Source organism: Penicillium diatomitis (genome assembly GCF_028827545.1).
Source record: "Penicillium diatomitis strain IBT 30728 chromosome Unknown utg000004l_segment0_segment0, whole genome shotgun sequence".
Classification (NCBI taxonomy): Eukaryota; Fungi; Ascomycota; class Eurotiomycetes; order Eurotiales; family Aspergillaceae; genus Penicillium; species Penicillium diatomitis.
Genome location: NW_026623176.1, coordinates 3,299,468 through 3,324,691, shown reverse-complemented (window position 1 = coordinate 3,324,691; position 25,224 = coordinate 3,299,468). Strand labels below are relative to the sequence as shown.

The 25,224-nt window shown below is 50.8% G+C and overlaps 7 protein-coding genes across 7 annotated transcripts; 4 read left to right on the top strand and 3 right to left on the bottom strand.

Moving 5' to 3' along the window:
• Window positions 1-420: 420 nt before the first annotated feature.
• Window positions 421-2,728, top strand: N7539_004377 (putative NADH-ubiquinone oxidoreductase 64 kDa subunit; the record flags this gene model as incomplete). The annotated part of the gene is made up of 5 exons (XM_056933979.1): window positions 421-1,240; window positions 1,314-1,654; window positions 1,707-1,857; window positions 1,914-2,645; window positions 2,703-2,728. The coding sequence occupies 5 exons, from the start codon at window positions 421-423 to the stop codon at window positions 2,726-2,728; spliced, it is 2,070 nt and encodes a 689-aa protein (XP_056791520.1).
• A 1,096-nt stretch (window positions 2,729-3,824) lies between these two features.
• N7539_004376 (glucose-induced degradation complex GID8) lies at window positions 3,825-5,059 on the bottom strand (the record flags this gene model as incomplete). The annotated part of the gene is made up of 3 exons (XM_056933978.1): window positions 3,825-4,364; window positions 4,573-4,768; window positions 4,980-5,059. The coding sequence occupies 3 exons, from the start codon at window positions 5,057-5,059 to the stop codon at window positions 3,825-3,827; spliced, it is 816 nt and encodes a 271-aa protein (XP_056791519.1).
• Window positions 5,060-5,513: 454 nt separating this feature from the next.
• N7539_004375 (uridine kinase family protein) lies at window positions 5,514-7,308 on the top strand (the record flags this gene model as incomplete). Its single annotated transcript, XM_056933977.1, has 8 exons — window positions 5,514-5,684; window positions 5,749-5,847; window positions 5,892-6,089; window positions 6,153-6,195; window positions 6,254-6,367; window positions 6,422-6,463; window positions 6,535-6,778; window positions 6,825-7,308. 8 exons carry the CDS (start codon window positions 5,514-5,516, stop codon window positions 7,306-7,308), a joined length of 1,395 nt encoding a protein of 464 aa, XP_056791518.1.
• A 573-nt stretch (window positions 7,309-7,881) lies between these two features.
• On the top strand, window positions 7,882-10,115 carry N7539_004374 (pre-rRNA-processing protein ESF1; the record flags this gene model as incomplete). Its single annotated transcript, XM_056933976.1, has 2 exons — window positions 7,882-7,948; window positions 8,017-10,115. 2 exons carry the CDS (start codon window positions 7,882-7,884, stop codon window positions 10,113-10,115), a joined length of 2,166 nt encoding a protein of 721 aa, XP_056791517.1.
• An 889-nt stretch (window positions 10,116-11,004) lies between these two features.
• N7539_004373 (uncharacterized protein) lies at window positions 11,005-14,628 on the top strand (the record flags this gene model as incomplete). Its single annotated transcript, XM_056933975.1, has 1 exon — window positions 11,005-14,628. The coding sequence occupies one exon, from the start codon at window positions 11,005-11,007 to the stop codon at window positions 14,626-14,628; it is 3,624 nt and encodes a 1,207-aa protein (XP_056791516.1).
• A 311-nt stretch (window positions 14,629-14,939) lies between these two features.
• N7539_004372 (putative sugar hydrolase) lies at window positions 14,940-17,498 on the bottom strand (the record flags this gene model as incomplete). The annotated part of the gene is made up of 5 exons (XM_056933974.1): window positions 14,940-16,082; window positions 16,143-17,076; window positions 17,138-17,201; window positions 17,266-17,380; window positions 17,466-17,498. 5 exons carry the CDS (start codon window positions 17,496-17,498, stop codon window positions 14,940-14,942), a joined length of 2,289 nt encoding a protein of 762 aa, XP_056791515.1.
• Window positions 17,499-18,348: 850 nt separating this feature from the next.
• On the bottom strand, window positions 18,349-23,784 carry iml1 (GTPase-activating protein IML1; the record flags this gene model as incomplete). Its single annotated transcript, XM_056933973.1, has 1 exon — window positions 18,349-23,784. The coding sequence occupies one exon, from the start codon at window positions 23,782-23,784 to the stop codon at window positions 18,349-18,351; it is 5,436 nt and encodes a 1,811-aa protein (XP_056791514.1).
• Between the last annotated feature and the right edge of the window lie 1,440 nt (window positions 23,785-25,224).

Here is a 25,224-nt window from a genome sequence, read left to right as displayed (position 1 = left end):
AATATGTATAACCCTTCTAGATCGTACGTACATAACAGTAACTCGATGTCGAGGATCCGTGCATTTAATGTTCATAGCTCAGTACCCGTAAGACGTAGCCGATTATCCATCCAGATCGGCGGCCCAGCCTTAGTCGCAGCCGGTTTTGTCTGTTTTTAGCCGGCCCCACTGAAACTGCCGCTATCCGATCGACACGTGATTCAGAATGACGTCGGGTGCGCTCAGCTTGCTGGTGAACGATACTCAAATCCCCATCCTCTTGTTCTGTCCTCGCGTATTTCAACTTTGTTGTGCAACGACACGGCTTCGAGGTTTCTCTTCCTTGTTCAATTCCCAGCAGGCATTGTTCAGGGAGAGTCTCGCTGCTACATATCCATCACTGCGGTTGTATTCGTTCTCGTACAGCTGCACTCCGTCGAAATGCGGGCAGCGGTACTCCGGGGTCGTCCGGACGCCCTCACGATGAGGTCAATTGGATCTCTCGTGTCTGGCGCAAAGTTGCTTGAGAAATCTCCAGTCACTCAATCATCGATCTTTCGCTCTTTGAATACATCAGCTCGTCAGCCCTTTTCCAAGCGTCCCTTCGGTGCGGTTCCCAAGCCATCGACCCTAGTTCGGTTTCAGTCGGATAAAGCTGGCGTGAAGGTTGCTCCCAAGCAGCGGTCCAGGGTTCTGGCGGCTCTGTACCGAACTTTGGCTTTCTGCGGTGCTTTCGGTCTCGGGAGCAGCATTCTCGTGGTCGCGTTTTTTCTCTACGATGCCAGCACCTATCGTGAGACACCGAGTGCTGCGGACATCCCCGTCTCTGAATTGGCTCTGAATCCTCGCTGCGGCGGCCCCAAAAACCTACCAATCGCTGAATATCTCGTCGATGACTGTGACTCGGAGTCCATGAGGGAGCAAAAGGACAAGCCTCGTCTGGTTATTCTTGGTACTGGTTGGGGCAGCATTGCGCTGCTCAAGAATCTCAACCCTGGTGATTATCACGTTACTGTCGTTTCTCCAACCAACTACTTCCTGTTCACTCCCATGCTACCCTCTGCCACTGTGGGTACCCTTGGTCTCCGCTCCCTGGTCGAACCAGTACGACGTATTATCGAACGAGTTCACGGACATTTCCTCAAAGCTTCAGCCACGGACGTCGATTTCTCGCACAAATTGGTGGAAGTCTCTCAGGTTGACAACGATGGGAAAACGCACAACTTTTATCTGCCTTACGACAAGCTAGTGATTGGTGTCGGTAAGTGCACACTCGATTTTGCGTTTCAGTACGCTTCAATAGTGCCATTAGAACTGACTAATATCCTGGTTAGGTTGTGTGACGAATCCCCATGGTGTCAAGGGTCTCGAAAACTGTAACTTCCTCAAGGGGATCGATGATGCTCGCCGAATCAAAAACAAAATTCTGGACAATATGGAACAGGCTTGTTTACCTACTACCTCCGATGAAGAACGCAAACGTCTGCTATCCTTCGTTGTCTGCGGTGGTGGCCCTACCGGTGTCGAATTTGCTGCAGAACTATTCGACTTGCTCAACGAGGATTTGCTTCACTCTTTCCCCCGCATCGTCCGCAACGAAATTTCAGTGCACATTATCCAGAGTCGCTCACATATTCTAAACACTTATGACGAAGCTTTGTCCACATACGCTGAGGTAGGAATTCATCCCAAATATGCAGCTCTAGGCATTTACTGACGTGGAGTAGAGTCGCTTTTCTCGTGATGGGGTTGAAGTTATCACAAACGCTAGAGTCAAGGAAGTGCACAAGGACCGTGTGCTCTTTACTCAAATGGAAGACGGAAAACCTGTTACCAAAGAAATTCCAAATGCATTCTGCCTCTGGTCTACTGGAGTTGGTGAGTGATCGCGCTCCTGCTCATGGTCTTGCGATCGTCTCTAACTGTCAACACAGCCCGTGCTGAGATCTGCGAGACCATATCCAACAAGCTGGAAAGTCAAAACAACAAGCACGCATTGGAGACCGATTCTCACTTGCGCCTGATTGGTGCACCAATGGGTGATGTTTACGCTATTGGCGACTGCTCGACTGTCCAGAACAACGTTGCCGAAAATATTATGAAGTTCCTGCGTACTATGGCCTGGGAAAAGGACCGGGATCCGGAGAAGGTTCAACTGTCGTTTTCTGAATGGCGCGATCTCGCCAAGCGTGTGAAGAAGCGCTTTCCGCAAGCAGCTGCTCACCTTCGTCGCTTGGACCGACTCTTCGAGCAATATGACACAGATCGGTCTGGTACCCTCGACTTCGGTGAACTCTCGGAACTTCTTCACCAGATTGACACCAAGCTCACCTCTCTTCCGGCTACCGCTCAACGGGCAAACCAGCAGGGAGTGTACCTTGGCCGTAAGCTGACCAAGATCGCAGCAGCTCTGCCAGGTCTGCGAGCCAACGATATCGAATACGGCGATCTTGATGAAGCAGTTTATAGGGCGTTCAAGTACAAACATCTTGGAAGTCTTGCGTACATTAGCAACGCTGCTATCTTCGACTTCGGTGGCTTGAGCTTCAGCGGTGGTGTCGTTGCCATGTATCTCTGGCGCAGCGTCTACTTCGCGCAGAGTGTCAGCTTCCGCACGAGGTGTATGTTGGCGATGGACTGGGCAAAGCGTGCCCTTTTCGGAAGAGGTATGTGTCACCAGCGCCCCATAATTCTTGATAATACCCTAAATCCTGATCTTGCAGCTAACATATATACACGGCAGATTTGATGAGTTTTTGATCGAGTTTCCTGCCTTTCATGAAACCTTTCTCCCTTGGACTCGCACTAAGAGTTCAGTACAAGAACCGGGTTGTTTTCCTCCGGTAAACCTTAATATGATTTACGGCGACCTTGGTTCCACAGCATTGTTATCCAAGTGGACCAAATATAAATATTTCTTTTACATCGGCTGTGATCATTCTAGTTTGTGTGGTCCGATCGAATGATCTATGTTGCACACCCATACAACTGACATTTGATATTTATTCCTTGGGTTACATGTTGGGATTCCTGTGAGGACCGCTTCAATGTTCCGCATTTCAGCACCATCAAACACACCTGTTTTCTATGCGATTATCGCCGGCATGTCTCCGTCCTACTTTGATACTACTTGGGCCACCACATTGTCTCGTCTTGTCAGCCCGCTCTCGCTTGTCTCGGTGTATATATTCAGTAACTTAGCCCGCCTGTGACCTTAAGCGATTGTTGGCGTTGATCCGATCATCGCGAATCTAACGCATATATGCGTCACCGTGCACATGATCTTATCCTGGATGGATATTCATATGGACACTGGAATCCTCCGCTGGGGTTATGTCCCGTCCGTCGGAGTGAGCCCCACGACTTCGAACAGACACTCCGTCGTGTCAATGCCCGGAATGTCCGCTTCCAAGATGACTTAAGGCTCGCTGACGCTCGCCTGCTAAAGTGGATGTGGACGTGCGAGGATTGGTTGATTTTGGGCACGCCTGAAAGAGATCCCTTGTACATCACAAAGTTTACAATGCATTTGAAGAATCAGCTTAATTTCAGAGGCTATTATTGCCTATGCTTTCTGATTACAATTAAGAATTCTAGAGTGGTGGATATTGTAAATGTAGTGTAGCAGGCTCACGATGTAAAAGCTCCAGGTTGATCAAAATCAGATAGCACAAACTGAAACGCCGAACGCCACGCTAAAGTCAAAGCCCCAGCATGAGGACAGAACAGAGGCAGCGCATGAGTGCACTGAGCTCGAGCAAAAGGACAATGATGGATCGGCACATTCATGAAGAAGATGCATGGACGCGAATGTGAGACCGGCGCTCATGAGAATAGGCAAGATTTCACGCGACCATCGCTTCGCCATCACCACTGTTGCTCATCACAGTGTCGCCGCCGCCATTGTGGATAGTGCCGCTATTGAGAGGATTATTACTAGTGTTACTGAATTGGGCATCTCCGCCACCATCGCCGAGGAGGCCGATGTCAAGCTTTTCAGGGATGTCCTTTTTGGCTTGCCGGGCTCTAGTTTCGGCAAAGGCGCGTAGTTTGACAAGTCCGCGTAAACGCGCTTCTTGACGGGCGCCTTGGCTCTGGAGCATGGCCTCATTGACCCGCTGAGCAATTTCTTTACGAAGACTGGGATCTAGCATGTTGCCGAGGGACGGAGACAGACTGCCGCTCGGAAAGATTAATAGGGCAAGGGTCCGCTCCAAATCATCGAGGAATTGTGGGTTGGTAGGGGCACGTGGTGCGAGGTGCGCAGTTGCGAACTCGAGCGCGGGACTGATGTCGCCGTCGGGAGAGGATGTGCAAGTGCGAATTAGTTCTACCAGTTGGAGGCGGAGAAGCGCGAAGTGCAACGCAGGATTTTTGTCGAGGATCTAGCCAAATCAATGTTAGCCGTGTACTGAACGTGTTGTTGTGTGAGACTTGATGAACAGATTGAGAGCAAAAAATTGCTAATCATACTGAGGACTGAAGATGTTTGATTATCCGCAACTCCCCGAAGGGTGTAATAGGAGTGGTGCATGAAACTTCGTATAATCATGAAAGAGTAGATGGGATTGAGAGGAAAGTCACAAAGCTTACCTGAGGGTTGAACTCGTTGATCTTCTCGATCGCTGCCTGGATATTTCCAGAATGGATGAAATTGCGAATTTCGACTCGCTCCTGGATGGACTCCATGTCTGTGCGAAGCTGAACGTTCGCTTCCAGGGCAAATTTACTTGCAGCGGCGGGGTAGCCATTCGTGATCAGGTAATCCATCACAAGGTAGTTGATGTCACTGAGTTTTCATATTAGCAGCTGCGTGGGAAGAATAGCGAGCAATGACAGTGTTCGAAGAACGTAAAAAAGAGATCAGATAGACAAGTCAAATGTTTTTCTCCTCAAAATTTTTCAGAGAGATTCCCAACTTGAGTAAAGTGCATCATGGTAACGGCCGAGGGCCGCGAATTGGGAAATGGGCTGAAAGACTGGACATGCTTGTAACTCACGTTTTGGATGGCTTGATATCCTCGACCTTCCGCTCAAACTGGTGCCATTTTGGCGTCGCACTTGAGGGAGATCGAGACATCTGTGCAGTGTTAAAACCCTGACCCCGACGGTACTAGAGTGCCAAGCAGCATACAATGTTAGTGGATGACATAGCGTCTCAAGATACAAGTGCTCCTGGCAGTGTATGCGATGTGCAGCTAGGAGACAAGCTGAAGAGCGACCCTAGAGACGACGGCCATGGAATTCAAGGCAGAACGCTGGAGGTTGGAATTGCTCTGGGAGGAGAAAGCAGGAGGAGGTTCGGAGGTGAAGAAGTAGGAGGGCGGAAGAAAGAAATTGACTTAAGCGATTATGTCAGCCACAAGCGACGGGCATGACCCGCAGTCACGCGCTAAGCCCAATTTATCACAACTGAGGACGAGTTCAGGTCAAATCACGAGATAAGAAAGTCATGTCCCCGCTCGAGGTCTAAAATTGATTTCTAGGAGGCTCTTCGTTGGAGGTCATGGTCTGAAACTTTATCAAAGGTCGTTATGGAATCGACATCGCCGTTCTATTCAGTGGTCCCGGAGGTGAAGTATTCCCCGCCATGGCATGACCTGAGCATCATTGGTATTGCTGGGAGCTCTGGCTCCGGCAAGACCTCGGTGGCCATGGAGATTGTGAAATCACTCAATCTGCCATGGGTCGTAATTTTGGTTATGGTTTGTAGAGCGGTCTTCCCGTTGTATTTCGAAGCAGAAAATCTAACCATCGACTCTTTTTTAGGACTCGTTCTACAAGACTTTGACTCCTGAGGAGCATGCCAAGGCCCATGCCAATAACTATGACTTTGATTGTCCTGACTCTATTGATTTTGACTTATTGGTCAGTACTCTTGAAGATCTGAAACAAGGGTAAATTCCATAAAGTTCAATGTTTGCACTCGCGAATACAACGATTCTGATGAGGATGATGACTCCAGCAAGAAGGCACATATTCCAGTCTATTCGTTTGCCAATCATCAACGGCAAACTCAAACGACCACTCTTTATTCGCCTCGTGTGCTTATCTTGGAAGGGATCTTGGCTCTTCATGACCCAAGAATCCTCAAGTTGCTCGATGTTAAGGTCAGCTAATGAAAACTTTCCCGTTCATAACATGTCGTTGTGTTGCACAGCTGACCGGCTTAGATTTTTGTTGAAGCTGATATGGATGTTTGCTTGGGACGAAGAGGTTAGCCGATGACTCTTGAATGTCCCCGTTGCCCTTCTAACGAGTCCTTTGAATTCAGTCCTCCGCGATGTCCGCGAGCGCGGGCGAGACGTCGAGGGAATCATCAAGCAATGGTTTACCTTCGTGAAACCATCGTACACAAAGTTTGTCGAGCCCCAGCGACATATTTCGGGTCAGCTCGCTTGTATAATTTGCTTGTCCGCGTCCATATCTAATCGCTTTATAGATATCATCATTCCTCGTGGCATTGAAAACATCACTGCGATTGGTAAGCCAAGCACTGGTTGCTCTTCTATTAGACTTTTCGACAAGGCGTACTAAACACAAACTCTCTTCTAGACATGGTCGTAAAGCACATTCAGCGAAAGCTCCAGGATAAGTCGGAGAGCCACACCGAGGCTCTTCGTAAGCTGGGCCTCCTGGCGGCTAAAGTTGAGTTGCCACAGAATGTTCACGTCATGCCAGCGACGCCGCAATTCGTGGGAATGAACACTGTCCTGCAAGACCCTGCTACTGAGCATGTCGACTTTGTGTTTTACTTTGATCGGCTTGCCTCCATACTCATCGAGAAGTCCGTCTTCATGTTGGTCATTTACTTGCGTTTTCAACTGCTAATATGTGTGTTATAGAGCCCTGGACATGACTCCATACGTTCAGACTACGGTGGAGACACCGCAAGGCAACAAATACCTCGGTCTACACCCCAAAGGCTCGGTATCTGCAGTCGCCATTCTACGGGGAGGTTCCTGTCTAGAAACCGCTCTGAAGCGGTCTATTCCAGACTGCGTCACTGGGAGGGTCTTAATCCAAACAGATGCAAGCAGCTCCGAACCGGAGCTGCATTACCTCAAGCTCCCTCCTCAGCTTGAAGAGCACTCCATGGTCATGCTGCTGGATCCGCAGATGGCAAGCGGAGGAGCTGCGTTGATGGCCGTTCGTGTTCTCATTGACCATGGTGTCAGTGAGGATAAAATTGTTTTTGTCACATGTGCTGCAGGTGAAACAGGAATTAAGCGCCTGATCGCTGTCTTTCCCAAGATTAACATCATTGTCGGTCGCATTGAGCCCGATGGCGAGCCCCGCTGGATGGAGAAACGATACTTTGGTTGCTAGGGTTCTATCTAATTCGCATGTACAATCTATGATTCGTTACGTTATAAGCATTGTACGTTCGGCTAGTCTGTTCACGGAGGTGCCATAACCTACATCAAGTAACGTTAGGATTCCATGAGATTGAGAAACCCACCTTCTAGGTAGATTGTCTGGATGAATAACTGTTAAGATGGATCAAAGGCTAGAAACGCCCAAAGTATCAGGTATCGTAATAGCATAGTACTTTCTTGTATTTTTTCAGAAGAGCTCGTAGAACGATCGATGCCTCTAATAAGTACTTGAAAGAATGGCAGTGATACTGGTTCGCTTCGGCGGGAAATGGATCTGACTCGGCCAATCGTGGGGCCCGGCCGCAACTAAGATTATTCGATCGGGATGGAACCTACTCACGTGCAGCTACACCGCTCGGAAATAATAGGCAGAAAAAGAAAAAAGTCCGTATTTCGCGATAGCAGTATCGGCGCAACTTCTGCATCCTTAACGCTAATTTCTGCCCTACTTCGTTGACGGCTGAAGGGCGCTTGTGGGGTTCTTCAGATCGAACTAACCAAAGTCGCGAGATTCTGCTTCAAGATGGCGGGTCAAGACAAGAAGAAGTCTAAGAAGAATGGTGTCAGAGGCGACAGTGGCCCGGTGATCAGTAAGTTCAAACGAACAGTCCATTATTTTAAGATAGTATTGGATAATGGGCTGATATATTTGCTGTAGCCGATCCTCGATTTGCGAGTATTCAGTCAGATCCACGCTATCGCCTCCCAAGTAAACGGCATACTCGCGTCCAGCTCGATAAGCGCTTTGCGCATATGCTCGATGACAAAGATTTCTCTCGAAACGCTGCCGTTGATCGATATGGGCGCAAGTTGGCCAAAGACGATACGAAAAAACAGCTCAAGAAGTTCTACCGGATCGAAGACGAGGACAGCGAAGAAGAGGATGAGGATGACAACATCAGCGTCGATGACGACGACGAGGTGCAAAAAGAGTTGAACCGTGTGGAGGAACGTCCATACGACCCAGCGAGAGATGGTGGTTTCTCAGATTCGTCGTCAGAGGAAAGCTCCAGCGACGGGGAAGACGAGTCTGAGGTAGAGGAGCCGGAGGAAGAGGTCGATTTCCCTGACAAGCAGCAGGTCAATGTTCCTCTTGGTGAAGTGACATACCGTATCGCTGTCGTCAACTTGGACTGGGATAACATTCGCGCGGAGGATTTGATGGCATGCTTCTCCAGCTTCTTGCCAGCAGGCGGCCGTGTTCTGAACGTTACGGTCTATCCTAGTGAATTTGGCAGAGAGCGGATGGAAAAAGAAGAAACCGAGGGCCCGCCCCGCGAGATCTTCGCAGCTACAAATGCGGCGGAAGATGATTCTTTGAACAACGAGTTGGATTCTGATGAGGAAGAGGAGCAGATCAAAAAATCCCTGCTGAAGGCCGACACTGGCGAAGAGTTCAACTCCACGAAGCTGCGCCAGTACCAGCTCGAGCGACTCCGCTACTTCTATGCCATTCTGACGTTCTCTACAAAGGAGTGCGCTAAGCATGTGTACGACCTTGTGGATGGTGCCGAGTATCTTTCCAGCGCCAACTTCTTCGACCTCCGCTTTGTTCCAGATGATACCGACTTCTCAGATGACAAGCCACGCGATTCGTGTTCCCGAATCCCTGATGGGTACAAGCCGAACGAGTTTGTCACAGATGCGTTACAACACAGCAAAGTTAAGCTGACCTGGGACGCGGATGACAAGTCACGGAAAGAGGCCCAGGCTCGCGCATTCCGTGGGTCCCGGAAGGAAATCGAGGAGAACGACCTGAAAGCCTACCTCGGAAGTGATAGCTCCGAGAGCGAAGGCGAGGAAGATGGTGGCGTGGAAGTCGTTGACAATACAACGAATGAAGGCACTACTACCAAGCTTTCGAAAAAGGAAGCCGAGAAGCAGCGTATGCGAGCTCTGCTCGGCCTGAGCACCGAGCCAACGCCAAGCTCGAAATCATCTGGCCCTGTTGGTGAGATGGAGGTCACGTTCACCTCTGGACTCGCAGGTGGCCATGGCAAAGACGGTGGCATCTTCGAGAACGAACCCCAGATTGAGGAGACGGCGCTTGAACGTTACGTGCGGAAAGAGCGCGAGCGTAAGAAGCGTCGTAAGGAACGTCGCAAAGCTGAAAAGATGGGTGAAACGACCGAGGGAGCCGAGGTCGAGGCTCCATCGAACGCCGACAACGAACCAGCCGTCGACGAGACTACAGAAGCAGACTTGGGCTTTGATGATCCGTTCTTCGACGATCCCAGTGGCAAGACGACTTCTGCAGCTCGTCGGAAGGAGGAGAAGCGCAAGAAGCGGGAGGAACGCGCTGCGGAAGAAGCTGCTTCTGCTGCCCAGCGCGCCGAGCTGGAGCTATTGATGTTGGATGACGAAAAAGCCAAGATTCAACACTTTGACATGAATGAGATTGAGAAAGCAGAGAAACAGGCTCGCCGGAAGGGTAAGGGCAAGGCCAAGGGCAAAAACAAGCAGATTACTGTTCAGGATGACTTCAATGTCGATGTCAATGATCCTCGATTCTCCCGACTGTTCGAGAGTCATGAATTTGCTATCGACCCAACCAATCCTCGTTTCAAGGCAACATCCGGCATGAAAGCCCTACTTGACGAGGGTCGCAAGCGACGACACACCGGAGATGACGGTGAGACAGAACCCCCTAGGGAAATTCGAGATCGGTCAAAGAAGCAAAAGAAATCAACTACCGACTCAGGGCTCGACGACTTGAAATCTTTGGCCGATAAGGTCAAGCGGCGATCAAAGGCATGAGGAAGTTACTTGATATTGTTTCGTATATATTTCTGTTTCTAGCGGGATGAAAGACTACATAGATCATTCAACGCGTTCCTCTCAAACGTTCTCGCAAGCCTTCACCAAGCTTGAAGTTGGTCTCCTACGGTGTCGAAGAACTGACGTGGGCTGGACACCGGCATATGTCCTGTTTAACGCTCCCGTCTGGATTCGTAGCGCAGCGTAGCGCCACTGCAGTGCAACGACAGCAACCTCTCCAAGTCGCATATGCGGGTTTCACCGTGTCTCGCGACAACGGTGGTATGAGATAATTTCGATCTCGACTTGAGTGTCCGCTTCCAGATGGCTTTCCCCTTCGAGCCCGGGGCTGCAGTCATGTGGCCTACCAACCGCACAATCCGCTGTTGTCCGCTTTTCACCGCCCTTTCTAGCTCAGGTCCCCTCTCCACTCTCATGCGAGCCTCTCTAAGACTACCCACTTCCTCTCCGGCTCTCCTCCAAGAACTGCGCGAAATCGCCAGTCTGACAGGTCTTATCTGTTTGGGTCTCACTGATGCTTGATATCTGGACTCAACGGGGCCTCTTTGGACACCAATTGCTCCCATCATCTCGTGTTCTCTACCGCCTCCTCCGCACACGCCCCACTGCCTGCAGACCATCCCATTTCTACATTTACGCCTGAACTTCTCCCTCGGTCAAAAGTGGTTCACTCATTGTACATCTTCCGTCTTTCCATCTATGATGGTTGCTGCCCCGTGGAATTAAGTAATGGGTAGATGCAGTCTAGATTCATCTAGCTGTCTCCTACCCATCGTTACACCACGTTTGGAGATCGGGCCGATTTAACCCTCTTGCATTCCCGAATTTCTTGTAACTTGCGGTCCCACACCTCTCGGACGTTTCCACGATGCTGGGCCGATTGCTCAGCACGGCTGCATCCAGCCTGAATCCGGCTACGTACACGTCACGAAGTCATGGACCTCCTCTAGAATCGGTGACCGAGGAGGAACACACATCCGGCTTATTGTTTCCAGACGCGAGCCTCCTCCGTCGATCCTATGCCAACACTTATCCATTGCAGGCGACGTTTCATTCTCCAAATGCCTCCACAGTCGGCGCATACGATGATCGTGGTGGAATGGAATTGGACTTCATGAAGGATTTCCGAGTGATTGTGGCTCAAAATGGGTTAGGAGACCGCGAAGCTTGCATTTTGCTGGACACTCGCGCTTCCGAAGATCATCGGCCAACAGGGCTCGGGATCGATCATAATGGGGTCGATCAATCAGGTTCACGCCATTCCCGCGCTGTGTCCAGCCTCACTCGAGGCTCTCGCCGAACCCACCTAGCTCAATCCTCCGTCACAGATTCCAGTCCTCTGTCAGCTGCCGCTGATGCCCGACGAACGATGCCCGCAAGTCCCGGCGCCTTTTCCCGAGCTCGTGGCCGTAGCTCCACTCTAGCACCAGGAGGAACCTGGCACGAACCTGGGGTCACACGTCATGGGTCTGATTCCAATGATTCAGGTTTGATCAATTGTATCTTCGGTAGCAGCTCCTTTTCCTACGGCTCTTCCACCAAAATGCACATCATGTCGGCCGATGACGAGCCGGGCATGGGAGCGAACTCTTCTCCCGCAGTGCGGAGCCCATTAGCTCGGGCTTACACGACTGGAGGCTCCTCTGGTCCAATGGGGTCTTCACGAGTGCCTGAAACTAAGCCTCCTGCCAAGGTAACCGTTCTTGTAACTCGCATGTTCAGCGTCAGCATATTGGAAGGAGCCGATACGTCTGCTGATCGAAACGAGTATGCAACCGGGATATATCAGGACTCTCTCCCAGAGATGGGCTTCCCATTTCCGGATGTCTCCAAGCAGAAGAAAATCAAGGAGAAGAAGACCCCGATGTACGCAGTGGCAATCACGATTCAAGTTCCCCTGCTCGCTCGAGGCTCAGGGCGACCTGTGTCCCGGTTCAGTACTCTGGGTCTTGATTCTCCGCGAGCCGGGTTATCGAGTTCTCTGGATTCTTGTCACCGCTGGCCTGGCGCATTCCTCGACGATAGCTTGTCCACTGCATCGCCTCCTGCCAGTCTGGACGAGCGACTCGATCTTCTCGTTGATCATTGGGATGTCATAACCCGGACTTTGTCTCATTTAGAAAGGCTTGCCAGGAACGAGATACTGTTCCTCCTGAAGAAAGTGGACTCTCTTACTGGAATTCATCCAAAACCGGCGAAACCTCCGAACATGCAGAGGACGAATCAGACAAGTGTCCACTTGCCAGCTAACATACTTTCTGTCAACTCGAAGCTCAAGGAAGAAGCGATACGCAGCACCCGTCGAATCGGCCTGGCTCTGCAGAGCCCTTATGTACTTACCGGTCAAAGTCGATGGGGAGTGTGGCGTGAAGAAGGTCGCTCAATCGTTCGCGCATTAGGCGACAGAGATGCAAATTTCTTTTTCCTTGTATTGCTGACTGCATTCTTGGGCAATCACACAGAATGGCTGAGCATTATTGGACCTGAGTGGTACCGTCGCCGTCACAGTCAGCAGCAAAAGGCTCGACAGGACATGGATCCTGTTTTGACTCATCGAACAGTGATTGTGTGCCCGGACAAGATGACCGCCCGTCGTCTCATTTTCTTGCTTTCCGCCTTCATTCCTTCCAAGCAAAAATTGGAGCCATTGCCATCGCCGATGCGGCCGGGCACATCGGCCTCCATGCGCGCTATTTCCCAAAGCCCACCCACTGTGCCAATGCTTCGGCAGGAGTCACTACGTAGAGCAATTGAACGACGTGCCCGTGCGCAACGACTTATGTCAGGGGATGGTCATCAACACCGCCGCTCCGTCAGCGTGTCCTCCCAGGAGTTGCCTCAGCGGTCGATGGAAACGGCTGATTCAGTGAACTATGGGCCATCGACTGCCGCAGCACGGCGCGGATCGGATGCACGTTCAATCAAGACATTGAGTGCAACAATACAACCTAGGGATACCCGGACACAAAATACCAGTGGTGCCACGATTTCCATGACGACTCAAAGTAGCACAGTGCCCGTGCCACATTTCACTTCTCAGCAGAGTCGTTCGAGCCAGGGAGGATCTGACCGCAACATAGCAGACTCCAATGAAAGCCTCGCATCGGAGACTCTGCTGAAGAATTTACAGCGGAGTGAAAGCTCGTTTTCAACCGTCAATGGTAGTCTCCCGACGGCCGGAGGACGTTGGGGCGGGATCTTCTCGGGACTTTGGAGTTCTCGACAGGAGTCCTCCACCGATGGATCTGATTATTATTCGCCGGCTGAGGCTCGTAAACGATCTGTATCTACGCTATCAGGACTGCCTCCACGGGCGCCGCCCACCCTGTCTCAAATGGTGAAAGAAGTTGCCGAGACTGAGGCTGAACAAGACTCTGTGACTGCGCCAAGCGGCAACATCACCATTCCAATCAGTAATCATGGCACCGCTGATGGGTCTCCAGAACAGTCATCCCTCTCCAGTCACGTTCGTGAGTCGCCTCTCAAACTCTCAGTGCGTGCGGACGAGGGTGTGGTGGATGTCGATCTCCCTCTTCCAGGATTTTTGTCCCTCTCCTCGTCAGGAGACTCGACCATTGCCTCTCCTAGAAAAACAAGGGCATCGGTCACGAGTATGGACGCCATGGCCTCCACACACAGCAGTGGATCAGGATTCCATGGAACCACGAAGGAGGCTGATGGCCCCAGCACTCACGTGGCGGGATGGCTTAAACATTTTCATGAAGATTTTTCTCTTCAGGCTGTTCGGCCGTACAACGCGGTTGAGGCAGATATTAAAAGGGCGATGCGCGCCGAGCCTACCCCAACCATTGCGTCAAGTCCCGATGCTGAAGGCACGGAAAAGTGGGTAGATGTAGCATCAACCCTGATTGCTGATACCAGAAGCTCTTCTGTTAAGCTTCTCAAGCTGCGTCGGAAAATAATTGTTGGTCAACCATATGGAAATTCACCGCCGTCGCCTGTCAGTGCCCTTTACACAAGAGGTGCTCGCCATACAGTCGGAAGCTCAAGCTCTGCCTCCCACTTTTCTGGTCTGTTTGCAAACCAGGGCAAGTCCCCGGACCCAGGTTTCTCAGAGTCCTACGTGCCAACTCATGTGGAAGAAAGGTTTGTCGAGGAACCCGTCATGGATCTTGACGGTATTCTCGTAGATGCCGTTGAGAGAGTCCTTGGTCAAAGTGGCTCTTCATCTCTTGCTCACTCCCGGGCACCGTCACCTTCGCGAGCTCGTCGTGGGGATGAGAAACCACAAGCAGGTTCTCGTGTTGAAGACGCGCCTCCTATGGAGGTTCCGCGTGCTGAATGTCGTAAGATTGTTTTGGGGGCCCTCGAAGAAGTGGTCAGAATAGTTACGGCAGACCATTGTCGCGAGGACACAGAGGGTGGGCTAGGCATGGCCGACCGAGAGCGAAGAAGGGAGCAGTCCGGCGTAGATAACTTCTTGCGTCAGGGCATTCGAAAGTGGCTGCTGGAGGTTGAGGAGTGCTGGTGATTACGTCCCGTCTCTGAAAGACATGCATTGTGCAGGTTCTCCTCTTTCAACTAACCATTGGCATGCGTGAGACTTTGATATTTCATTGATGTTTTGGTGTTCACAGCTACACTGCATCTTTTTTTTCTTGTTCGATTATGATACCCATCGGTCATTGGAAGTTCATTAATACCTCATTGGAAACAGATTATCAGTCAGGCAGTCCTAAGTCTTTCATTTCACACGATCTAAGATTCTAAGATGTAGTTCCTAGCCAAACCCCAACTTGTACGCTAGCTTGACTCATTAGCGTAGGACCGGGGATCTGGGAATCACTGGCCAATGCTGATGACTTCCACTTCATGTCCGTCCACTTGCACGCCGTTTCCATCAGGGCCGCCACTCACACGAAGTCTCTTCAGAACCTGGTCTGTTTGACTCGGGTCCACAATCTCAATGATGGTCTCTCCAGATAAGGTGCCATTCACCAGTAACTGCATTCCTTCCAATGCGCTGTCTTCTGGCACCTTAAGTTTTGGATTGATCGGCGTCACCGATCCTGGACGAATCAAAATAGGCATAGTATCAAAGTCATGAGTCTCAGTGTACCACTGACCACCTTCGTACGACTTGGAATGGTCAAACCACGACACCCACTTTCCGGTCGCCCCATCCCCAGCCCGTGGAACATAGAAGGTCACTTCACCGTCTTCGGAGAAGACAGGTGCGACCAGCAGATTGGACCCGAACATGTATTGTGTATCGATGGCATAGGTGTTCAGGTCTCGAGGGAATTCCAGGAACAATGCTCTCATGAGCGGCGTTCCATCACGATGACCACACAAAGCTTCGGACAAGATATAGGGTGTGAGTAGGATCTTGCGCTTGATGCAATCCCTTAGCACGACTGAGCAGTCTTCTCCGTAGATCCACGGCACGCGGAACGAAGAAGACCCGTGGAGTCGAGAGTGCGAGGATAGCAGCCCGAATTGTACCCATCGCTTGTATAGTGCGGGTGGTGGAGTTCCTTCGAAACCGCCAATGTCAGATGCCCAGAAAATGTATCCGCAAAGCATGAGACTCAATCCGCCACGGAGTGACTCGGCCATGGCCTCGAAGGTGCTCTCGCAATCACCACCCCAATGAACAGGGTAAGCTTGCCCTCCCGGAGCAGTGCTGCGCGCAAACAAGAGGCCTTGGTTACGACCGACACGGTTGTTGAGTGTTTCGTAGACTTTGCGGTTGTATAAGAGGGCATAGTAGTTGTGCATGCGTTCTGGATCGGAGCCATCGTGGTACTTGATCCCCTTCACGGGAATACGCTCTGCAAAATCGGTCTTGAAGCTGTCGACACCCATTTCCATTAACCTTTCGAGGTGGCTGTTATACCAATCGCACGCGGCTGGATTGGTGAAGTCCACAACAGCCATGCCAGCTTGCCAGAAGTCCCATTGCCAAACGGAATCGTCCGTGTGCTAAATTCAGCACTCAGTAAGAGGGTGTCATTTTAGCCAAGAAAGAATAATGATACTGACCTTGATGAAGTATCCGTTCTTTTTGCCCTCCTCAAAAAGAGGCGAGGCCTGACCAACGTATGGATTGATCCAGACGCTGATTCGCAGACCGCGTTCCTTCAGTCGCTTGAGATACCCCAGGGCGTCAGGAAACATTTCTTCATCGAATTCAAAGTCGCACCACTGATAGGACTTCATCCAAAAACAATCAAAGTGGAAAACGCCCAAGGGAATATCACGTTCCTTGAACCCATCCAAGAAACCAGTAACGGTCTGCTCATCATAGTTTGTCGTGAAGCTGGTTGTGAGCCAAAGATTGTAGCTCCAGGATGGGACTAGCGCTGGTCGACCAGTAAGAGCTGTGTATCGTCGCAGGATGTCTTTGGGATCATCGCCGTGAACGACAAAGTACTCGATTTCCTCGCCACTCACAGAGATATTGACTCGTGTGGTTCGCTCTGACTGCACTTCCAAGCTGACTTTACCAGAATGATTGATGAATACACCATACCCTTTGGACGACATGTAAAAAGGGATATTCTTGTATGCCAAATCAGAGCTCGTGCCTCCGTCCTCATTCCACATGTCGACAGTCTGTCCGTTCTTGGCAAGTGGTCCAAATCTCTCACCAAGGCCGTAGACTCTCTCACCAACACCGAGATCCAGCTCAGCTAGCATGTATCCCTGCTTCTCGGCGTATATCCCGTCCTCGTAGCGATGCTTGTTGGTACGTTGGTCGGCGACATAGCCAATTGAGCGGAAAGAGTGCCCAGTCAGCTTTCTGCCGTTTTGTGAACGAAAGACAAAGTCGAGAGCATTGGCTGCGGTGTTGACATTCAAGGCCAAGGGGCCACTCCTGTAATCCAACTGATCCGTGATCTTGTCATGATTGATGACAGCATGACCGTTTACTGTGTTCAGGTGATAGTGCGGTCCATTGTCCACTTTTCCGGCCCTTGCTGAAGTTCAGTATCGATTGTTTCTCAAGAATCGCCCAATTAGTCAAAGCTACTCACCAGTGAACAAACTTCACGCCGATGACCCCCTCCTGCGGCGAGGTGACACGAGCCGAAATAGTGGCTTCCAAGTTGATTAGTTTGCCGATTTTCAGTCAAAGTCAAACGCAAAGCATGTTATGGCGTACGTGAGTTCAGAGTATCTCCGCGATGCCTCTGGAGCTTGTTCAACAGCAAGTGAACTGTCTCATTCTCCGTGCGCAGACGCTCAACATTGCTCATCCACTCAATGCGAACGCCTTCCTATCGACCACCATGCGTCAGAACCCAGTCCCTCGGCTGCATCTGCAGGGTCGAAAAGACTACCCGAATTCTCGAGAAAACATACTTTCAGGCACCACATTCCCTCGGTGAACTTCATCTTGCTGTGAATAACAGAAGTGCCCGCACTTTCCGTAACCAATTCAATTCGTGCGAAGAGGTTGACCTAGATCGCGAGTTGCAATGATTGCGAAAGAAAGAATGTCGAGCGGATGCAATGAAATGAGAGATAGCCCCTCCTGTCGACTCAAACCGCCGACCAGGCCAGCGGAGTCTCGTGAATCATGTCACCAGCTTTCGACCATGTCCGCTCTGTCCCTCTTGATTTCCCTCATTAGACACGGGGGATTCGACCGACGAGACATGACGGCGAAGAGCTCCACTACTCCGCAGTCGCACTGGAACTTCGTCTCCGCATAAGGGGGCAATCCCATCAGAGGGGGGATCGTGGAAAGAGAGTAAGCTGAATGTCATTGCTGGAAACAGCAAATGCAGCTGATCCTCGAATTAGCCCACCAACCAGCGCGCAAGGGCCTGTAGCGGCTAAATCGCGGTAAATTCGGATAAAATCACCACTAGCTTGCAAGGACACAGATCAAGTTAAGAATGAATACGGAGGCACGTTTGAGCACGGGGTATTACATGCCGAGAAGTCGGAGCTACCGTTTTGCAACAATGGACCCGCCCAAGCTTGCGGGCAACTTTACCAATGACGTTCATTCTGACCTAGCATCAGTTGCTACGAACCGCGGTATGTTTGCTATTCTTATCGCCAGTAGAACAGACAGCTAGGTGAAAGGTACATCACACTTGACGGGTTACGTTGAAATACATAATCGACCTTATGTACACGACCTGACGGTGAGGTCAAATTGCGAGAATAATGATTGGACGTGAAGCAAGCCTTGTCAAGCTCGAGATATCGCGAAAAAAGCTGGCAAGCCAATCGCTTACATCAAAGGACGTAAACTACCACTGCGTGGACTTCCCTTGTAGCTTATACTCTCGCCGCGAGCACGGGGACGCGCAACTTCGGGAGACTTGAGCACGTCTCGGTGATCTCGCACTTCCCGGCTGATACGGGATGGTAAACCGGGCGGAGGGGAGATGTGGTGACTGACCACGCTGGCGGGGAGCTCCAACGTTGGGATCGACGTGTCCATCAGATTAGCTGTAGTGGGCTCGACTTTTGTTGAGACTGGCCGAACATGCGACTCGCTATAGAATTGTTCAAGTTGGGCTGCGTCACTGCAAAACTCGACTAATCCATTGAGAACATGCTCAGGGGCTCGGTAAAGGTTCGCTGAGTCAAGCTCTTTGTGTCCAGGTTGGGAAATAGGGCTCCCAATTTCGTGCAGAGGCCGTACTAACGGCGATAGACGCGGCGAAATGCGGTCAAGCACATCATGAGTAGTCGTACGCCCACGATACTCGGGCCGACCGTGATGCTCATAACGTCCTGCGTCTCGACTGGCAACGCTTCTCGTACTCACAAGTCGATTGGCGAGTAACAAGAAATGTCCCTCGTCAGTGATCTGAGCAAGAAGACTGCCCGTCCGGTGAATGAACTGCGGGTACTTATATTCTGGCTTGCCCCAGGAGAAGGACACCTCAACGTCGGCAGGGAATGCAGTGGAAGCCTCCTGGTCCAGAACAAAATCAAATTTGCGTAGAAGAGCTTTCTGATAGTATAAATTATCCGGAGGTCCTGGTTGTGCGAAGGATGCATTGCTGAAAACAGTGTGAATGGGCGCCTTAGGAGGAGAAACCTTCAGTTTGAGCTCGAACGGCTTGCGGAAAGGTTGAGTCCGGTCAATGGCACATGCCTCGGCAATTGGTACTTGAACTAACTTCAGCCCAAATTTTTCGGCAGTCGAGCCCCATGAATTAACGGTGTCTTCGATAAGCTTCGGTGTGGTGTTCATCCAGCTCAATTCGATATGGAAGCAGTTCTCAGGGTTATGCAACCGGTCATAGTGAAGTTCAACCACCTCGGGCCGATTTGATCGCTTCCGGTTATCCACGTCATATTTCAAGGACTTAGAGAGCATAATAGCGACCTTGGTCTTGGCTTTGGACGGTGTGTTCGGCGTAATGGGTGCCCGGTCCTCAGTGCTGTCCGAGCGGGTATGGAAGCTTGACGGGGAATCCTTGGCATTGCCAACGGCTGGCGTTGATGGCATGGACTTGTCCACTCTAAGCTGAGGGAACCAGCCACCGCGAGATTCTGGTCGAGTCACACGGTACTCGGCAGAAATTTGATAGAAATAATTTCCATCGCGGAAGTTGTGCCGTTTTTCCACGTGCTGAAACAGGCCGTGCTTCATCAATTCATTGCCGAACGCAACGGCTTCTTCACGGGTATCTATGTCGCGGAAATTCTGAAGCAGCCACGTTGTGAATTCGAACCCGATAAAGCAATTATAATGCAGCCTCCAATGCCATCGTCGATCCATCATTCGCACGCCCTTCTCGCCTTGAATGGTTTGCGCCAAGCTAGACAGATTGACGCTGGACCGTTCGAGAAGTTCAGATTCCGGCAGAAGCTGGGCAGGAGGGTTATCGAGTCGTGGATCCGACAGAAGAATTCGATCAAGCTCTGCAGCTACCACCTCTGATGGATTCCGTGTCTGGTACATTATGTTGAGGGGATTCGCATCTCTCTTCTTGGCAGATATTTCGAAACGTTTCTCTTCTGGGGACACATATTTATGTCGTTGCCAGATATGGGTCAGCTGGCTGATTCCTAGCAAGTGAATCTCCTCCTCGTTGTCCTCATTGAAAGATTGTAGATGTCGTCGGTTGTTCGCATGAAGATGCAGAGGAATCAAGACATAACGCACTCGCCAGAAATGAAGCTGCTGTGCTGGATTCTGCAGATAATCGCGATGGCCCGCAACATAATTATCGGCGTAGTTCCAGTTATAGTCTTCTGCAGTCGAGTCCAGTTTGATGTCCTTGATCTCGTACTCTGTACTCAGTATAGTTCGCATAGCAGCTCGATAAAGGGTAGAGTTGGTGGGTTTCGAAGCCACAAGCGGAGCAGATGTCTGATGTGTGAAGCGGGTCACCTCAATTTCTCCACCGCCTATGCAGTTCAGACGATGAATTGTATTACCCTTGGATAGAAACACAATGGCCCCGTCTCTCTCAAGGCCCCGCGTGTCGAAAACATTGAAGCTCTCAAGAATAGGTCGAGCCGTTCCCTCAGCGACACCTTTGCCAACAACAATCTGGAAACCATGAGATAATCGAAGAGAAATCATCTCCCTCAGAAGTGTACCCCTTGTCTTAGGTGCTTCGAAAGCATCAGGCTCATCGTTGGGGGCCACCCGATAAGGTGTCTGTAGATATTCCGAGGCAAGCTCAGCTGCTGTGGGAAACTCCTCAGTTGTCAAGGGCAATACTGCCGGAGATTTCAAACTTTTCCATTTCACCACAGCAACATGTGGGGGGCGAGGGTACGCATGCTGCCAGCGGCCAAACCAGCTAGTGTCTCGCAGCACGTCCTTTGGGGTGTTGCAGGGATTGATGGACCGAACCCACGGAGAAAGAGCTTTGCTCGGTGATGCCCGCGGCGGACCCTCACGGCCGCCATGATTAATCGTAATTTCAACTTTCCGATCTCTCGTTCTGAATGGACCTTCTCCGGTGACTTCTTCATTCATTTGGGTTTCTGCGGCCGAAGTTGACAACGAGCCCTGTGTTTGAGTACGATCAGGCGGAACAGCAACTTCAGATGATTTCCTCGAAACCGCCTTGATCGATATCGGCTTAGATGGAGTCGGTCGGGACTCCAATTGCAATTTTGGGGGCGTATACTCCGGCTGCACAACATCAGCTATTGTGCGGATCGATGCGCTCTCGGAAGGGCTGAGAGATGCCACACTTCGAGTATCAGAGAATGTACTAGTAGAACCTCTTTTATTTGACATAGGCCCTGCGTTGGCATGTTCAACATGGACGCCTGTGCTTGCTTGCGCTCGGGGTGCAGTGGCGCTCAATCCACGCAGAGCAAAGCTGATCGTGCGTGAAATCCGCGACGGTGGTCGAGCAGCTGCCGGAGGCTTCAATGCAGGCTTCGCCACCGGTACACTTCTGGCAGAGACCGGGCTCTTGGGAGCGGAGACGGGAGTTTCATCAAGTCTGCGTGGCCCACTTGCTCGAACGTTTTGGCTCTTCTCACTCGTGTGGGATTCATGTTCCCGAAGGCGTAATATTGATCGTGCAGACATCCTTTCATGAGCACCACTCGTCTGATTCTCGGGCTCATGTATGCGCTTGCCTCTGGGCTTCTGGACGCGACGCTGTTTCAGGGACACCGAAAAGACATTTTCGTCGTACTGATCCATCCATGCCATGACAGCCTTGCGCGTCCTTTGGGGTTCGCCCACGCAAATCTCGCTAGAATCAGAAACACTTTCAAGAATGGAGGACCGTTCTGGCCTTAGACTGTCGCTGTACTGAGCCTTGAGAGAGGGCGGGTTTGCAAATCGAGCCCGCGGGACACTTCGTACGGTGCCAACAGAGCTCTGCACAGACTCGCGGCGTCTGCGCAAATCGCGCCCCTCAAGAAGATATGGAATCGAGATATTTGACTGCTCGCTTTCCATCACACCCATCATCTGAATCTCGTACATACGAACACGTGGCGTGAAAGCCTTGGATGGTCGAGTCACAGTTAGCGGAATAGGTGCATTGGGATCATTCTTCAACACTCGCCGAGCTTCACGATAAGTCTCAGGGTTCCAGTACGAGATGTCAAGCCAATGTGGAATTCCATAACACCAGCCATCTGATCGATTGTTGGTTCGCTCTCGTATACGCGAGGCGGAAAAATAAGAACCCGGGGACAGATAGGACGATCGACTCGCCAAACTTGAGATAGAATGTTGAGTCTCGGGTGACAAGTCGTTTCCGTAGGGCTGGTCTTTTGTTGGACGTGGGCTTGGAGGTCGCTCTGATGGCTCTCGATACTTGAACAGAGGGACTGAGTGAAGGGGCATGGGGCTTAGGCAGACCAAGTCAATAGCTATTCCCCGATTGGCCAGGGCTTCTGTTGTGGATGCTAAAGATTCATAAGAGACTTCAAAAACACCGCTTCCAGGAGTGATTACGATTATCGAAGTTCCTGTATGCACCATGTCTCGATCAATATGATCATAAGCCAGATGAGCAGATGCCAGATGAATAGCCTCAAGGATGTTGCCTCGAATAGCCGTGCTTGGACGTCCGGCGATGATTGCCGTATGTGATCTGGACGTCGGCCTGGTGCCAGTATCGAAAGGAAGCTCCAGGTCATCTGACTTCAATATCGAAACATCCCGAAGGAATGTTCGAAAATTCTTCTTGAGCTCATCCAAAATCGTCATCCAATGACCGCTCGCCATATCGTTCACCACGACCCGATAGAAGTCTCGAGTTGGCATTGGGCTTGGGCTTGAGTCGGGTTTCAAATTTCGATTTGTGAGTTTGGATAGGTCAGGATGGACTGATGCATCGTACTCGACACGGGTGAAGAGCACGATTGTAACCAAGTGCTTTGCATCTGAGTTGGCCCATCTTTTGAAAAGCTCTGGGAGGAATCCATTGATAACTCTGCTGAAGAGAATATCTCCAGATCCTTCTGAGTCAAAGTCCCACATCTCACGGGACATCTGAATGAAAAGGACATATTTGGCCGACTCGCTCCGGAAGACAGGGATCGTGTTGGGCGCAAAGTAGCCTGAAAGCACCTTTTTCTCTCGAATGAAGATGTTCTTGACAGTTGCCTTGATACTGCCCATGAACATGATCTTCTGGCCCTTGTAGATGATTTTATCGACGAGCTCTGACTCAACAAGCCGCCACATATCTGAACGGACCATGTACTGATCACGGAACGCAATATCCACATGTGATGCAGCACAATTCTTCCGGTCCACAATAGTCAAATATACTTGAGTTCGGTTTTTCAGACCGAAGATATTGGCCACGCTGCTGGTCACAGATATTTCCAGTTTGGGGTGACGAGCCTTGATTTCAGCTGGCATTGGCTTGACAACGCATAAACACCGGCTTTGAAGCGGAGTCTTGAATTTCGAAGAACCGTCTGGTTTTGAGGACATGCTCTGGTCGATCAGGCTATCACGCGCTATCTTCACTGAGGCATCGGGCTTGAGACTAGAATGAATTGGATCCCCGGATCCGCGGACAGGCAGAATTTCCACTATATCACCAACTTGAACGTCGCAATCCCCAAACGCAGAGGGATTGAGCAGGAGATCCTCACGTGAGAACATCTCATCATGAACCCATAGTGTACATTGCCGTCGAGCCAGGCCCGTCGACATTCGAACAACGCGTCCGTCCGGCGTGGGGCCATGGTCTCGATGCGACGCTTCCATGGAGTGGGCCGTTGAGAGGCTCTCCAGGCTTGCGGCGCTCACCTGCCGCAAGTGGGACCGCCGCATAGGCCCACACAAAGACATCGTCCAGCTTTACTGCATTGACAAGCGATGAATTGTAGCTCCTGCAATTCCGAAGATATGTGATCAGAAATCGCCATTGAAGCCCTCTTGCGCGGACCCTGGGCATGGTCGATAAGATAAGAGATACATCACGTGGACTCGGCTCACGCTATGACGGCAAGGGGCAGGAAGTGGGTGCCTCAGGTGTCAAATTTGACGATCAGTGCCACAAAAACAAAGGCCAGCCCTATCAGATTTATGTCCAAATCTCTACAAAGACTTAGCGCACTAGAATGATCTTGGTACCGCGGGCACTGGGGGTTAGGCTTCGAGACTTTGACCGTCCTCTAAGGACGACTGATGAACCCCCAAAGTAATGCGCTCCCCAACTGAGATCAGACGAGGGCAAAGACTAGAGAACTTAGAGCTGAGCGCGCATGTTCTGCTACAAAAACCATCGCTTCTCAATGGAATGAAGGCTACCTTAGGAAGTATAGCTTTTGCTGGAGCTGGACTGCAGAAAGCGATTTAGCGTCTATTGACTCCCTGAGCCCGAAGAAACACCTGAGTACAACTTGGTGGTTGGAACATTCACGTAGGATCAACGACAACAGCGCCAGTGTACTCTATTGAGATGATTCTTTCTTCTCAATAGCAAATCGACGGACACGGAATGCGAGGTTTTAGTCAGGCATTTTGATTCTGTTTTATCATGAATCTAAGAACACACGTGCATTGCACCTCCTGCATACAAGAATATCTGCCGAAGTCAAGAAAATGTTCACAGTATCCTTGACGGACGTCTTGGAGCTTCGCTAGATGACTTGCGAGCGGAAAATTTGACTCATTCAGTTGGTGAAGTGGGCTTAGCATCCACGTCAAATCGCCGATGAGCCACATTCGTCAGCCAGTCCGGAAACTTGATCCGGCCGCAAGAACCTCAGCTCTCCCATGACTGCACTTCTATCAAAGCGCGGTAGGTTCAGAATATTTCGTTCGTCTGCCATGAGGGCAATACTGCGCGCGATAAGATCGCTTGAGAACGAATCTATTCCTGTTAAATCCAAAAATCTGTTAGGCTCCTCGGCAAGATGTTACTTGCGTGCTGTCACACCACAGCGGGGCTATATTGAGAGATGGTTGTCTCTGAGCCAAATTCAAGCCCATGATCACGGTGGACGAGATCGATTAGCCTGATGATTGTCATATTCAGCCTGAGATGGTGTTGAGAATTGCGAGATCCATAAACAAAAACATGGACATTCGTACGGGAGCGCGTCCTTTCAAAAACCCAACATGACATCGCAAACCTTGATCAAAAATCACCGAGACTTCAACACTTCAACATTTCAACGCCTGGGATAGAGATCGCCCGGC